General features: G+C 51.3%; 1 protein-coding gene across 1 annotated transcript in view; it reads right to left on the minus strand.

Moving 5' to 3' along the window:
* The window catches only part of LOC149445869 (vomeronasal type-2 receptor 26-like), an 88,437-nt gene that overhangs the window by 31,553 nt on the left and 41,418 nt on the right, over positions 1-15,466 (minus strand). Inside the window, exon 5 of the mRNA XM_089653318.1 lies at positions 13,244-13,367. Within this exon, the coding sequence (XP_089509444.1) occupies positions 13,244-13,367 (124 nt within the window). The remainder of the gene's footprint in view (positions 1-13,243; positions 13,368-15,466) is intronic.

Below are 15,466 nucleotides of genomic sequence, written 5' to 3' on the forward strand. Positions count from 1 at the left end.
TCACCTCTGACACCTACAGCCAACGGTCGGTGGGTACGTCAGACACAACCGTTAGTTGGCATGGCCCGGGAGCAAGCCCACTGAAATCACGTGTCCTCTACCTGCCCCTGTCCTTTGCTGTTCCCTCACCAAGCGAAGTATCGCATGCTGTGGGCTCAGCCCCACTGTACAGTGAGGAAGAGCTAACAGAGGGCGGTCAGGAACGGGGGGAGACATCGACCTTTTCAGCAGCCAAGCGAACAAGTACTGGCGAGGAGAGTGGCTCGGTAGCCGGTCTAGAGACAGGTCTGTCTCCTGACCCAGACGCAGCCGAGGGGGCTAGTAGTGAGGCGGAGACCCTACTTGATGATGAGGAGGTTGATCGCACTTGGCAGCCTCGTCGTCATCAGGCAATTTCTTCCGCATCATCAGGAGAAGAGGGTGGCAGCTTGGCAGCGAGCAAAACAGTCGGTGGGTTGCCCAGGAGACAGCAGCAGGGTCGCATCAGTGTCAGTGGAGCCAAACGTCCACGGAGTAGAGCACCAGCTCCACTGCAGCCTACCACCACGGCCAGTAGTGGTGCCGGTGTGCACGGAGGAAGTAGCAGTCAGCCAGTGAAGAGTAGCGGGGGCAAAGTTTCCTACTCGGTGGTGTGGCAATTTTTCCTCAAGCCGCCCGAGGAAGTAAACGTAGCCGTATGTCGACTATGTGGCCAGAAATGCAAGCGTGGCCAGGGGGCCCATGTTGGGACTACAGCGTTGCGTCAGCATATGCAGCGTCACCATTCGGTGGCCTGGGAAAACCGTGATAAACATACGGCGGTTCTGCCTGCCCCAGCCCCCGCTCCATCACCCGCTCCGTTACTTGCTCCGTCACCCGACGTCGTCAATCGCCCTCTATCAGCCAGTCAAGGCTCCAACACCTCTGCTGAGGGGAGTTGTCGCTCGTTGGCATCTTCCGCTCGTTCAGATGCTCCTTCTCCTGCTACTCCTCTTCTCGGATTCCGTCAACAGTCTTTCTTGGAATCCGTATCCAAGAGACAACAGTTTGCGAGCACGCACCCGACGGTGCAAAAGCTGAACGTCCTCCTGTCCAAGTTGCTGGTGCTGCAGTCCCTCCCTTTCCAACTGGTGGACTCAGCACCTTTCCGAGAAATGATGGCTTGTGCCGCGCCGCGGTGGAGAGTGCCAAGCCGTCATTTCTTTGCCCAAAAGGCAGTGCCAGCCCTGCATTCACATGTAGAAGAGATGGTGGGCCAGTCTTTGAGCATGTCGGTCTCTGCCAAAGTGCACGGCAGCGCCGACGTGTGGAGCTGTAACTACGGTCAGGGACAGTACATGTCATTTACGGCCCACTGGGTGAACGTGGTGCCGGCACAGCCGCACCAGCAACTTGGACAGGTCACGACGCTTTTGCCTCCACGTTTGCACGTCCTTGGTCCAGCAAGCATGTCCGCCTCTACCACCTCTTTTTCCGCCGTGTCCTCAGCCGCCACCCCCGTGCCAAGTCCCATTACCCGACCGGCATATCACATGTGCAGGGCGCAACGGTGTCACGCTGTGCTGCACCTGGTATGCCTTGGCGAACGTAGTCACACAGGGGAGGAACTGCTGAGTGTAATGAACAGAGAAATCGACAGATGGCTGTCTCCGCGCAAACTAAAAATCGGAACCATGTTGACTGACAACGGAAAGAACATGGTGTCTGCTCTGCGTCAAGGAAGGTTGTGCCATGCGCCATGCATGGCTCACGTGTTCAATCTGGTTGTCAAGCGGTTCCTAAAATCCACCATCCCACTGCAAGACATCCTTAAAATGTCACGTAAACTGTGCATGCATTTCAGCCATTCCTACACCGCAAAGAACACCCTCATTGAGCTGCAGCGGCAGAACGGAATTCCACAGCATCGCCTGATCTGCGACGTTGCAACAAGGTGGAATTCAACCCTACACATGTTAGACCGCCTTTACGAGCAGCGAAAGGCCATCACCGATTTCCTGATGTTACAAGCGGATAAAGGTACTCCCCTGTGTAACTTAGATGTCAGCCATTGGCAGCTCATGCGTGACACCTGCCGCTTGCTCAGGCCCTTTGAGGAGGCCACGCTATTCGTGAGTCGGCAGGACTATGGGATGAACGACGTCATTCCTCTGTTGCACGTCCTGGAACAAATGCTGTTAACAATGGCTGGTCAGGGTGCGGTAGACGTGGCGCACAGATCTCAACGCCACATGACCCCTGTGGGGGCAGGACAGGAAGAAGAGGAGGAGGTAGAGGAGGACATTTGTGCTCAGGAATTATTGAGTGAAATGGGTGGTTTTTCCACTCAGCGGACAGGAGTGGAGGAGCAGGAGCATCTGGTAGAGGAGGAGGAGGAGGAGACAGAGGACCCAGACGCACCGTGGCAGTATGCTGTGGAGATGGAGGCAGGGAGTCCCTCGCATTCCTTGGCACAAATGGCCCATAGCATGCTCGGTTGCTTGCGTAGCGACAGCCGAATAATAACCATCAGACAGAGGGATGACTTTTGGCTGTCCACCTTGTTGGACCCTCGCTACCGGTCCAAAATGGTGGCCTTTTTCACACCTGCTGAGAGGGAGGCCAAAATTACGTACTATAAAAACCACCTATGTAGTCAGTTGGTCTCTGCCTTTGTGCGCCAACGTCCATCCTCAGACACTGTGGGCCCTGTGCGCTCGCGTTCCGCTGGCATGGCAGCAGGGGAGGGGTGGGGTGGTAGGAGCAGTGGCAGCTCCACCAGCAGCGGCTGCCACAGTCTGCAGTCGATGATGAGTAGCTTTCTTCACCAGCGCAGTGAGGAAACTACTAACCAGCCGCAGCAGCAGCAGCAGCATCAGGTGGACCTGGAGCAGGAGCTCAAACAACAGGCTTGGGCCTACTTGGACAGCACCCTGCCAACCGAGGTAGACAATCCCCTTGACTACTGGGCAACGAAACTTGACCTTTGGCCCCAACTAGCTGAATTTGCCCTTGAAAGGCTGTCATGCCCGGCCAGTAGCGTGGCATCGGAGCGCGTGTTTAGTGCGGCAGGAGGTATTGTAACTCCGCGGAGGACACGACTGTCCACCCAAAGTGTGGAGAGACTCACGTTTGTGAAAATGAATCAGGCGTGGATGAGTCTGGATTTCAAACCACCAGTTCCTGACACAACTGACTAAATCCGCCATGAATCATGCCTCAAACATGTGCCACTTTCAGGTCTCCTCACACTGCTGGTGTGTTTAATTTTTTGACATAGGGTGCTGGCAGATTACGGGCCTCCTATAGCTGCTGCCAGGCCCCTAATCTGCCATAGGCCCCTATATACCGCCTCCTCATGCTGCTGCTAGGTCCAGAGTCTCTCATGGGTCCCTGTACGGCCTCCCATTGCTGCTGTCTCCATCGCCACACTCTGCTGCCATGTGCCACTTTCAGGTCTCTTCACACTGCTGGTGTGTTTAATTTTTTGACATAGGGTGCAGGCAGATTACGGGCCTCACATAGCTGCTGCCAGGCCCCTAATCTGCCATGGGCCCCTATATACCGCCTCCTCATGCTGCTGCCAAGTCCAGAGTCTCTCATGGGTCCCTGTACGGCCTCCCATTGCTGCTGTCTCCATCGCCACACTCTGCTGCCATGTGCCACTTTCAGGTCTCTTCACACTGCTGGTGTGTTTAATTTTTTGACATAGGGTGCAGGCAGATTACGGGCCTCACATAGCTGCTGCCAGGCCCCTAATCTGCCATGGGCCCCTATATACCGCCTCCTCATGCTGCTGCCAAGTCTAGAGTCTCTCATGGGTCCCTGTACGGCCTCCCATTGCTGCTGTCTCCATCGCCACACTCTGCTGCCATGTGCCACTTTCAGGTCTCTTCACACTGCTGGTGTGTTTAATTTTTTGACATAGGGTGCAGGCAGATTACGGGCCTCACATAGCTGCTGCCAGGCCCCTAATCTGCCATGGGCCCCTATATACCGCCTCCTCATGCTGCTGCCAAGTCCAGAGTCTCTCATGGGTCCCTGTACGGCCTCCCATTGTTGCTGTCTCCATCGCCACACTCTGCTGCCATGTGCCACTTTCAGGTCTCTTCACACTGCTGGTGTGTTTAATTTTTTGACATAGGGTGCAGGCAGATTACGGGCCTCACATAGCTGCTGCCAGGCCCCTAATCTGCCATGGGCCCCTATATACCGCCTCCTCATGCTGCTGCCAAGTCCAGAGTCTCTCATGGGTCCCTGTACGGCCTCCCATTGCTGCTGTCTCCATCGCCACACTCTGCTGCCATGTGCCACTTTCAGGTCTCTTCACACTGCTGGTGTGTTTAATTTTTTGACATAGGGTGCAGGCAGATTACGGGCCTCACATAGCTGCTGCCAGGCCCCTAATCTGCCATGGGCCCCTATAAACCGCCTCCTCATGCTGCTGCCAAGTCTAGAGTCTCTCATGGGTCCCTGTACGGCCTCCCATTGCTGCTGTCTCCATCGCCACACTCTGCTGCCATGTGCCACTTTCAGGTCTCTTCACACTGCTGGTGTGTTTAATTTTTTGACATAGGGTGCTGCAAGATAACGGGCCTCACATAGCTGCTGCCAGGCCCCTAATCTGCCATGGGCCCCTATATACCGCCTCCTCATGCTGCTGCCAAGTCCAGAGTCTCTCATGGGTCCCTGTACGGCCTCCCATTGCTGCTGTCTCCATCGCCACACTCTGCTGCCATGTGCCACTTTCAGGTCTCTTCACACTGCTGGTGTGTTTAATTTTTTGACATAGGGTGCAGGCAGATTACGGGCCTCACATAGCTGCTGCCAGGCCCCTAATCTGCCATGGGCCCCTATATACCGCCTCCTCATGCTGCTGCCAAGTCTAGAGTCTCCCATGGGTCCCTGTACGGCCTCCCATTGCTGCTGTCTCCATCGCCACACTCTGCTGCCATGTGCCACTTTCAGGTCTCTTCACACTGCTGGTGTGTTTAATTTTTTGACATAGGGTGCTGCAAGATAACGGGCCTCACATAGCTGCTGCCAGGCCCCTAATCTGCCATGGGCCCCTATATACCGCCTCCTCATGCTGCTGCCAAGTCCAGAGTCTCTCATGGGTCCCTGTACGGCCTCCCATTGCTGCTGTCTCCATCGCCACACTCTGCTGCCATGTGCCACTTTCAGGTCTCTTCACACTGCTGGTGTGTTAAATTTTTTGACATAGGGTGCAGGCAGATTACGGGCCTCACATAGCTGCTGCCAGGCCCCTAATCTGCCATGGGCCCCTATATACCGCCTCCTCATGCTGCTGCCAAGTCTAGAGTCTGTCATGGGTCCCTGTACGGCCTCCCATTGCTGCTGTCTCCATCGCCACACTCTGCTGCCATGTGCCACTTTCAGGTCTCTTCACACTGCTGGTGTGTTTAATTTTTTGACATAGGGTGCAGGCAGTTTACGGGCCTCACATAGCTGCTGCCAGGCCCCTAATCTGCCATGGGCCCCTATATACCGCCTCCTCATGCTGCTGCCAAGTCCAGAGTCTCTCATGGGTCCCTGTACGGCCTCCCATTGTTGCTGTCTCCATCGCCACACTCTGCTGCCATGTGCCACTTTCAGGTCTCTTCACACTGCTGGTGTGTTAAATTTTTTGACATAGGGTGCAGGCAGATTACGGGCCTCACATAGCTGCTGCCAGGCCCCTAATCTGCCATGGGCCCCTATATACCGCCTCCTCATGCTGCTGCCAAGTCCAGAGTCTCTCATGGGTCCCTGTACGGCCTCCCATTGCTGCTGTCTCCATCGCCACACTCTGCTGCCATGTGCCACTTTCAGGTCTCTTCACACTGCTGGTGTGTTAAATTTTTTGACATAGGGTGCAGGCAGATTACGGGCCTCACATAGCTGCTGCCAGGCCCCTAATCTGCCATGGGCCCCTATATACCGCCTCCTCATGCTGCTGCCAAGTCCAGAGTCTCTCATGGGTCCCTGTACGGCCTCCCATTGCTGCTGTCTCCATCGCCACACTCTGCTGCCATGTGCCACTTTCAGGTCTCTTCACACTGCTGGTGTGTTAAATTTTTTGACATAGGGTGCAGGCAGATTACGGGCCTCACATAGCTGCTGCCAGGCCCCTAATCTGCCATGGGCCCCTATATACCGCCTCCTCATGCTGCTGCCAAGTCTAGAGTCTGTCATGGGTCCCTGTACGGCCTCCCATTGCTGCTGTCTCCATCGCCACACTCTGCCATGTGCCACTTTCAGGTCTCTTCACACTGCTGGTGTGTTTAATTTTTTGACATAGGGTGCAGGCAGATTACGGGCCTCACATAGCTGCTGCCAGGCCCCTAATCTGCCATGGGCCCCTATATACCGCCTCCTCATGCTGCTGCCAAGTCCAGAGTCTCTCATGGGTCCCTGTACGGCCTCCCATTGCTGCTGTCTCCATCGCCACACTCTGCTGCCATGTGCCACTTTCAGGTCTCTTCACACTGCTGGTGTGTTAAATTTTTTGACATAGGGTGCAGGCAGATTACGGGCCTCACATAGCTGCTGCCAGGCCCCTAATCTGCCATGGGCCCCTATAAACCGCCTCCTCATGCTGCTGCCAAGTCTAGAGTCTCTCATGGGTCCCTGTACGGCCTCCCATTGCTGCTGTCTCCATCGCCACACTCTGCTGCCATGTGCCACTTTCAGGTCTCTTCACACTGCTGGTGTGTTTAATTTTTTGACATAGGGTGCTGCAAGATAACGGGCCTCACATAGCTGCTGCCAGGCCCCTAATCTGCCATGGGCCCCTATAAACCGCCTCCTCATGCTGCTGCCAAGTCTAGAGTCTGTCATGGGTCCCTGTACGGCCTCCCATTGCTGCTGTCTCCATCGCCACACTCTGCCATGTGCCACTTTCAGGTCTCTTCACACTGCTGGTGTGTTTAATTTTTTGACATAGGGTGCAGGCAGATTACGGGCCTCACATAGCTGCTGCCAGGCCCCTAATCTGCCATGGGCCCCTATATACCGCCTCCTCATGCTGCTGCCAAGTCCAGAGTCTCTCATGGGTCCCTGTACGGCCTCCCATTGCTGCTGTCTCCATCGCCACACTCTGCTGCCATGTGCCACTTTCAGGTCTCTTCACACTGCTGGTGTGTTTAATTTTTTGACATAGGGTGCAGGCAGATTACGGGCCTCACATAGCTGCTGCCAGGCCCCTAATCTGCCATGGGCCCCTATATACCGCCTCCTCATGCTGCTGCCAAGTCTAGAGTCTCTCATGGGTCCCTGTACGGCCTCCCATTGCTGCTGTCTCCATCGCCACACTCTGCTGCCATGTGCCACTTTCAGGTCTCTTCACACTGCTGGTGTGTTTAATTTTTTGACATAGGGTGCAGGCAGATTACGGGCCTCACATAGCTGCTGCCAGGCCCCTAATCTGCCATGGGCCCCTATATACCGCCTCCTCATGCTGCTGTCAAGTCCAGAGTCTCTCATGGGTCCCTGTACGGCCTCCCATTGCTGCTGTCTCCATCGCCACACTCTGCTGCCATGTGCCACTTTCAGGTCTCTTCACACTGCTGGTGTGTTAAATTTTTTGACATAGGGTGCAGGCAGATTACGGGCCTCACATAGCTGCTGCCAGGCCCCTAATCTGCCATGGGCCCCTATATACCGCCTCCTCATGCTGCTGCCAAGTCTAGAGTCTCTCATGGGTCCCTGTACGGCCTCCCATTGCTGCTGTCTCCATCGCCACACTCTGCTGCCATGTGCCACTTTCAGGTCTCTTCACACTGCTGGTGTGTTTAATTTTTTGACATAGGGTGCAGGCAGATTACGGGCCTCACATAGCTGCTGCCAGGCCCCTAATCTGCCATGGGCCCCTATATACCGCCTCCTCATGCTGCTGCCAAGTCTAGAGTCTCTCATGGGTCCCTGTACGGCCTCCCATTGCTGCTGTCTCCATCGCCACACTCTGCTGCCATGTGCCACTTTCAGGTCTCTTCACACTGCTGGTGTGTTTAATTTTTTGACATAGGGTGCAGGCAGATTACGGGCCTCACATAGCTGCTGCCAGGCCCCTAATCTGCCATGGGCCCCTATATACTGCCTCCTCATGCTGCTGCCAAGTCCAGAGTCTCTCATGGGTCCCTGTACGGCCTCCCATTGCTGCTGTCTCCATCGCCACACTCTGCTGCCATGTGCCACTTTCAGGTCTCTTCACACTGCTGGTGTGTTAAATTTTTTGACATAGGGTGCTGGCAGATTACGGGCCTCCCATTGCTGCTGCCAGACATGTAATCTGCCATGGGCCCCCGTACCGACTCCTCATGCTGTGACGTTGCAACAAGGTGTAATTCAACCCTACATATGTTAGACCGCCTTTACGAACAGCTAAAGGCCATCACAGATTTCCTGATGTTAAAAGCGGATAAAGGTACTCCCTGTGTAACTTAGATGTCAGCCATTGTCAGCTCATGTGTGACACCTGCGCTTGCTCAGGCCCTTTGAGGAGGCCACGCTATTCGTGAGTCGGCAGGACTATGGGATGAATGAGGTCAAATCGGCCATGGGCCCCCGTACCGCCTGTTCACGCTGATGCTGGTCCCACAGTGTGACCTGGGTCCCTGTACGGCCTCCCATTGCTTCCACTCTGCCATGTACCTCTTTGAAATCTCCTCACACTCCTGCGGTTGTCCATTTTGTCATAGGTTGCTGGCAGATTAGCGGCCTTCCATAGGTGCCGCCAGGCCCCATATCGACCATGGGCCCCCGTACCTCCTGGTCACGCTGCTGCTGAGCCCACAGTGTGACCTGGGTCCCTGTACGGCCTCCCATTGCTTCCACTCTGCCATGTGCCACTTTGAAATCTCCTCACACTCCTGCGGTTGTCCATTTTGTCATAGGTTGCTGGCAGATTACAGGCCTTCCATAGGTGCCACCAAGCCCCATATCGGCCATGGGCCCCCGTACCGCCTGGTCACGCTGCTGCTGGGCCCACAGTGTGACCTGGGTCCCTGTACCGCCTCCCATTGCTCCCACTCTGCCATGTGCCACTTTCAGGTCTCCTCACGCTCCTGCTGGTTTCCATTTTGTCATAGGTTGCTGTATGGCCTCCCATTGCTGCTGCCTCCACCGCCACACTGTGGCTCCAAACACTGGTTTTGGCCCCGTGACTGGCCAAAGGAGTGAAGTGTGCAGTGATTCTAAGATCGACGGCACTCATCTGCATGTCATACTGACAGACAGTATTATTTCTCTTCCCCAGCAGACTCCAAGGGCATTTAAATTAAAGGTACAGTGTTCTGCACTAATATTAAGTCTCTCTGAAGCCTAGAAACACCCTTTTTTAAGTTAAATTCACAGCGAATTTATTCGACTCGAATCGAATATTGTCCACGAATTCGCCGAATCAGTCGAATCGAATTTTTCATTTCTTCGCTCATCTCTAGATACAATGTTTCAACTGCTGTAAATGTGAAGGAACTGTCAGAGAACTGTCAGAAATAGCGGAGCTCTCTGCAGGGACACTTTTTGCCGGCTGTAGAAGGGATGAAAATCGGCCGATCGGGGAAAATTCGATTCGCGCATCCGAAGTTTGCTAATATTCGGATTCGGCGCGAATCTAATTTTTCCTAATATTCGAAACGAATTCCACTTCGCCAGGTTCGATTTGCTCATCTCTAGTCTCTACATTTATCAAGCTGGTATGACAGTCTAACTACTGAGAAGGTAATGAAAGTGTCCATTTATTATTGTATAGGGTAATTTGGTGAGGTTTAGGTGCGATTTCAGCTCCTATATCATCATATATTTTTTTGTTCCAGTTTCCACATACCAGGAAGCTACTCTACATACCCTGGCCCATATTAAGAACACGCCTGATGAATACATGGTTTATTCAAATACAAGTCGGAAATTTATGGAAACCTAGGATCAAACCACACCATTACCTTATATTGCCTTATATGGTTCTCTATGTGCCAAAATTACCCAGGAATGAGGACGCCAAGTGCTTTTAAAATGATTTTATCTGTCTGATATGTTCACCGTGCTCATGTTTAACCTCCTTATGATCTATGTGATCAAATAAAGTATTGTTTGTTAATTTTTGAACCCATATTACTCCGCGTGGATTTCTTAAGTAACCTCTTTTTTCTGGGTGGTGATGCTCTTGTCACACTACCATATTGTTTAGTATGCATTTCTCGGGTTTATGGATCCACACTTCTATGATAAGTGAGTCGGAGATATGATTATGACACAAGGCACTTGTGCCATTATAGGTGGCTTTTTTTCTGTTCTATTTTTGTGATCTATTTCTACTTTAACCACCCTCTCAATAAGTTGATGATCTACCATTATATAGTCCAATCTCGAATACATCTCGTGTGCATTAGAGAAGAAGGTATAGTCTCTCTCTTTTCCATGCATTATTCTCCAAATATCCGCCAGTTGACACTCATACATCACCTTCTTTAACGTTCGCAGAGACCCACCTCCCTCTCGCTGCACAGAAGAGGTTGTATCCATCTGTGGAGCCATACAGAGATTCAAATCCCCCGCCACTATCAACCATCCCTTTCTAAAGGCCATCAGTTTTCTCAATACCCCTTTCAGGTATACCTCCGGTCTCCAATTTGGGCAATAAATATTCGCTATTGTACATTCCATCTCATGCAATCTACCTCTCAAAAATATAAATCTCCCCTTAGGATCTATTTCTCTCTCCTCCAACTCCAACCTTATGTTTTTTGCAAACCCTATTGCCACTCCCGTAGCTCTCTTAATTGGGGAATCTGCCTAAAACCATGTTGGATAGTTTCTAGTGTTCAACTTAATATTTGACTTAATCTCAAGATGTGTCTCCTGCAAGAAGACTACCGAAGCTTCTCTATGTTGTAATTCTTTATATAACTTAAATCTCTTCCCAGGACAATTCAACCCATTTATGTTATATGTTATAAACCGTATATCCTCCATACTTCTTGTATACTACTCCTCCTTATGCAGAGTGTTTTTAATACCTCCACCTCATTCCCTCCTACTCCCCCTCCCCTAATGCTCCCCTCCCCTCTCACCTCCCTCCCCCCCTCAACCCACACCCCCCCCCCCCACCTCCCTCCCAATAGCCCTCTCCTCCCCACTCCCCCAACCCCACCCCTCCCTCCTCCCATTCCCAACCTCCTCCCTACTAGGCCTACTATTGCCTTCAAATCAGTTGTGGCCCTAGTGCCACATTTGATTCCGACCTTGGGGTTGAGCTCTGCCCATGTACGGCTCACCTTCCCCCCATTCCACCCAATACCCCCAATGTCCCCCTTTCTGTCAATTCTCTATTTCTCCTTCTAACTAGCTGCCATTCCTCTTTTCCCACAGCACATATCTCTCCTTCTTCTTCCTCCTCCCATCCTGGAATCTCTATTCCTTGGATATTAAATGTCTCACAAAAGTCTCTTAATTCATCCGGGAATCTCAGAGATGCAGAAACTCCATTCTTCCATCCAATTAAGCACACTGAGCTACCCCATCTATATTGTATATTCTGTTTTTTCATCTGTTCTAATAGTGGTTTCAGCGATCTCTTTCTCCACATTTCTCCACATTGTCTCTGCAGTCAGATCCACAAAAACTTGTATATTTTTTTCCTCCATGTGTAATACTTGTTCTTCCTTTTATCTTCTTCCATATCTCTTCCCTCTCTCCATATTTATGGAATTGTACAACTAGATATCTTGCTCTCTCTTCCACCCGATCCCGTTGAAACCTTCATATCCTATAAACATTATGTAGATCGAATGTCTCAGTTTTAGGCTTATCCATGATGGAGTTTAAAATTTCACACATTGTCCCTCTTAGATCTTCTCCTTGTGTGAGCTCTGGAACTCCTTTTATCCTTAGATTATTTCTCCTATGCCAATTTCCTAGTATCTCCAACATATATCGCAATTTTTTTTGTTCTTTCCTCATCTCTGTTATCCGGTTTTTTAAGTCTGGAATAGCCTGGGCATGCTTTTTAATTTTTTCTTCCGTTTCTTCTACTCTTGATAGTAATTGTCCCAAATCATTCTGAATAATCCCCATCTCTTGCTTAATGGATTTTTCCAAGTTTTTAAACATTTCTGCCATCTCCTTTTTGTTAGGGATTTGCAGTTCTCCTTCATTTTCTCCCAACTCCATTCCCTCTGATATTTGTTGGCTATTATTAGCCCTTTCTGTCCTGACACTATTATCCAAACTGGTTTCCATAACACTCCTTTCACATACCCCCGGAGATCTTTCTGGGGTCACATTTGTGGGGTCACGCTGGGACGTATATTTCCTAATCGTTCCAGAATGGCGGGTACTTAGGTCCACTTCCTTTACTTATTTTATTTTTCATTTTCCTTATAAGACCATCTCCTTTTCTTTAATCTCTGGGGTATGTGCTAAGCCTAGTTCCTTGGGAATGTTCACATTTCTTCCGTCCCTTTAGGAATCCCCCCTGTTTCTTCTGTATATTCCTCCCCAAGCTCTACATTATGGGTCCTTATACAGTCATTATATACAGGGACAGTATGCAGTCCAGCCGCTCTCACTCACCCTCCTCCTTGTAACTCTTTCAGTGAGGCAGCTTCAACTTCCCGGGTTCTCTCTTGTCCTTGTTCTCACTCTTTTAGGGGGATTCCTCTGAGGTCCCCACTTTCTTCCTTTGTCCACTCTCAGTTGCAGGTGGCAGGCAGGTTGCTGTCCTTTCAAGCCGGCATCTCTCCGGCTCCTTTGGACGCCGGCCGGCTTTTTTCCTTCCCAGCACTCCTCCCCTCGGCTGTCACGTGAACCCGCTGCTTCCCTGTCAACCAGACACTTGTTCCGGGTTTACCTCCTGGTGACACCCTGCTCCTCCTACATCCCCTCACGGACTCTTCTCAACCGCCAAGGACCCCCTCTTACATGGGTAAGTCCACGGCGCAGCCAGCAAGATACCTCCGGGGGTAAACCGGGAAGGGGGGGGTTAACAGAGAGAGTCTACTCCACTCTCTCCGTCTCCGCCATGCTCAGGCTCCTCCTCCTCCAACTTCCTGTTGTATTATGAATGTCTTGTGATTGTACAGGTAAGTAGGTAAACATTTTTGAATTTTTGAGATCGCCAGATGTGCACCCCTGGGGGAGGACATCATATGGCTTTCACAGTGAAGCCTTCATTCGGCTATCTGCGATCGGCAAGAGGTTAAATAGTTACAGCATTTCCACATGTGACTTTCAATGTAAAGTTAAAAACCAATAATACATAAAACTGTATATGTAAGATAAGGTATACCTGTCTTATTAGATATTTGCCCTTCTGAACATGGGGCACAGTCATAGCAGCAAGAGTGGATTGAAGATTTTAGCTTTTTTCTGTATCCGGGCAAACAAGCGTCCACACAGCGAGATTCCAACTTCTAAAAGAAAGTGAAAAAAAAAAGTTTACTTGTGTTACATACCATTGGAGGTTCAATACGAGTGTGTGGCCAAGTGTTACTGTATCTCCTTATCCATTGGCTTCCATTGCACTTTAAAGTGCATACAAACCCCAAATCTGCTTCTCAGTAGAGCTGCCATCTTGCCTCTCTGTGTACAGTCTGGAGATCCTGCCAGGAACAACACTTCCTATTTCAGGCTGACAGCACTAAGCCACTGCCTCACCCTGGAGGAGGATTCATGGCCGGCTGACAATGCTGCTGCTAATATTGAGGTAGTGGTTTAGAGTTGTCAGCCTGCTACAGGAAGTGCTGCTACTGGTGTGATCTCTGGGTAAGAAGCTGAAAAGGATTCACAAAAATGAAATACTTATAAAAATTGAATACAGTGATACATGATGACAAAGATATCAAAAAACAAAAAATTGGGTTTACTTGCACTTTAACATCTTTCCTGCCACCCTTTAACAGATATACTGCTAGAGGGTGGCAGGGCTGCGCAAAATCACACATATATATATATATATATATATATATATATATATATATATATATATACATACACACATATATACGCAAAATCACACACACACATATACTGTATATATATATATATACATATATATATATACGTGTGTGTGATTTTGCATATATATGTGTATATATATATATATATATATATATATGTGTGTGTGTGTGTGTGTGTGTGTGTGATTTTCCGCAGCCCTGCCACCCTCTAGCAGTATATCTGTTATAGGGTGGCAGGAAAGATGTTAAAGTGCAAGTTAACCCAATTTTTTGTTTTTTGATATGTTTTTCATCACCTCCTATCACCGCGTCCCATGGCTCGTCCAGCCGCCGTACCACTGTGCCCACCGACGCCGTGCCACAACACCCGCGGATGCCGGCTTACAGCACCCACAGACTGCAACCAGCCAGCTGCGGCCCCAGCCGCCCACCACTCCTTCTCCCCTCCTACGATCGGTCACTGATGAACTCCGACACGGCATAACGGACTCTCCTCATCCTCATGTCCTGACCGAAACCTCCCTCCTCTCTGACCAGATCAGAATTCTGCCCACCCTAGCATGCCACCTGCACTCCTCCTCCTCGTTCTCCTCTCCTCCATCCCCAAACTTGCCTCCCTCTACCACTCTACTCCCCCAAAACACCTCTACATCGCACCCTCACTTCTTCCTTCCCCCTCACACAGCACACCCAGTCCTCCACCCACTCCAACGGAAACACCCTGGACCTCGTTTTCTCCCACCTCTGCACCCCCCACGACTTCACTAACACCCCCTTCCCTCTCTCTGACCACCACCTCCTCACATTCTCCATCTCCCCCTCCCTCAACTCCCCCCCCCTGAAGCGTCTAACCATCACCCGTAACCTCCGCAATCTGAACCCGACCCATCTCCACCCAGCAACTGACCGTCTGTATGACAGCATCCTCCCTCTGTCATGCCCTGACCTGGCCACTACGGCATACAACGACTCACTGCTAGCTGCCCTTGACTCCCTGGCACCCCTAACCACTCATAGCATTAGACCCCGACCGCTTTGACCCTGGCAAAATGACCACACGAAATGTCTCAAACGACGCAGTCGCGCGGTGGAGCGCTTATGGCGCAAAACTAGATCCCCTCCCGCGTTCTCCCTCTATAAAGCCACCTACCTCGCCTACACCACCTCCCTCCACGCCGCCAAGCAAGCCTATTTTGTAACCCTCATCAATACCCTCTCCACCTGTCCTCGTCGGCTCTTCTCCACTTTCAAATCCCTGCTCTCCCCCCCCCCCCCCCCACCCCACCCAGCACCTCACTCACTGCCCACGAGATAGCCACTCACTTCCAGAACAAGATTGACGCAATCCGTAAGGACATTGTCAACTCACAATCCACCTCTCCACTCAGCCTCCCGCCCTCCTCCAACCCCTCTACCGTCCCCTCCCCCGACCTCATAGCCGCACTACCCCCTACTATACCCAATGCCTCGCACACCATCACCTCCCCAACACTCCTCTCCTTCAGCCCAACTACCTCTGAGGAGGTCTCTAAGGTCTTCACTAAAGCCCGCCT

Source organism: Staurois parvus, unplaced genomic scaffold, assembly GCF_062004578.1.
Source record: "Staurois parvus isolate SC_StPar_1 unplaced genomic scaffold, SC_StPar_1.0 ptg000706l, whole genome shotgun sequence".
Taxonomy (NCBI): Eukaryota; Metazoa; Chordata; class Amphibia; order Anura; family Ranidae; genus Staurois; species Staurois parvus.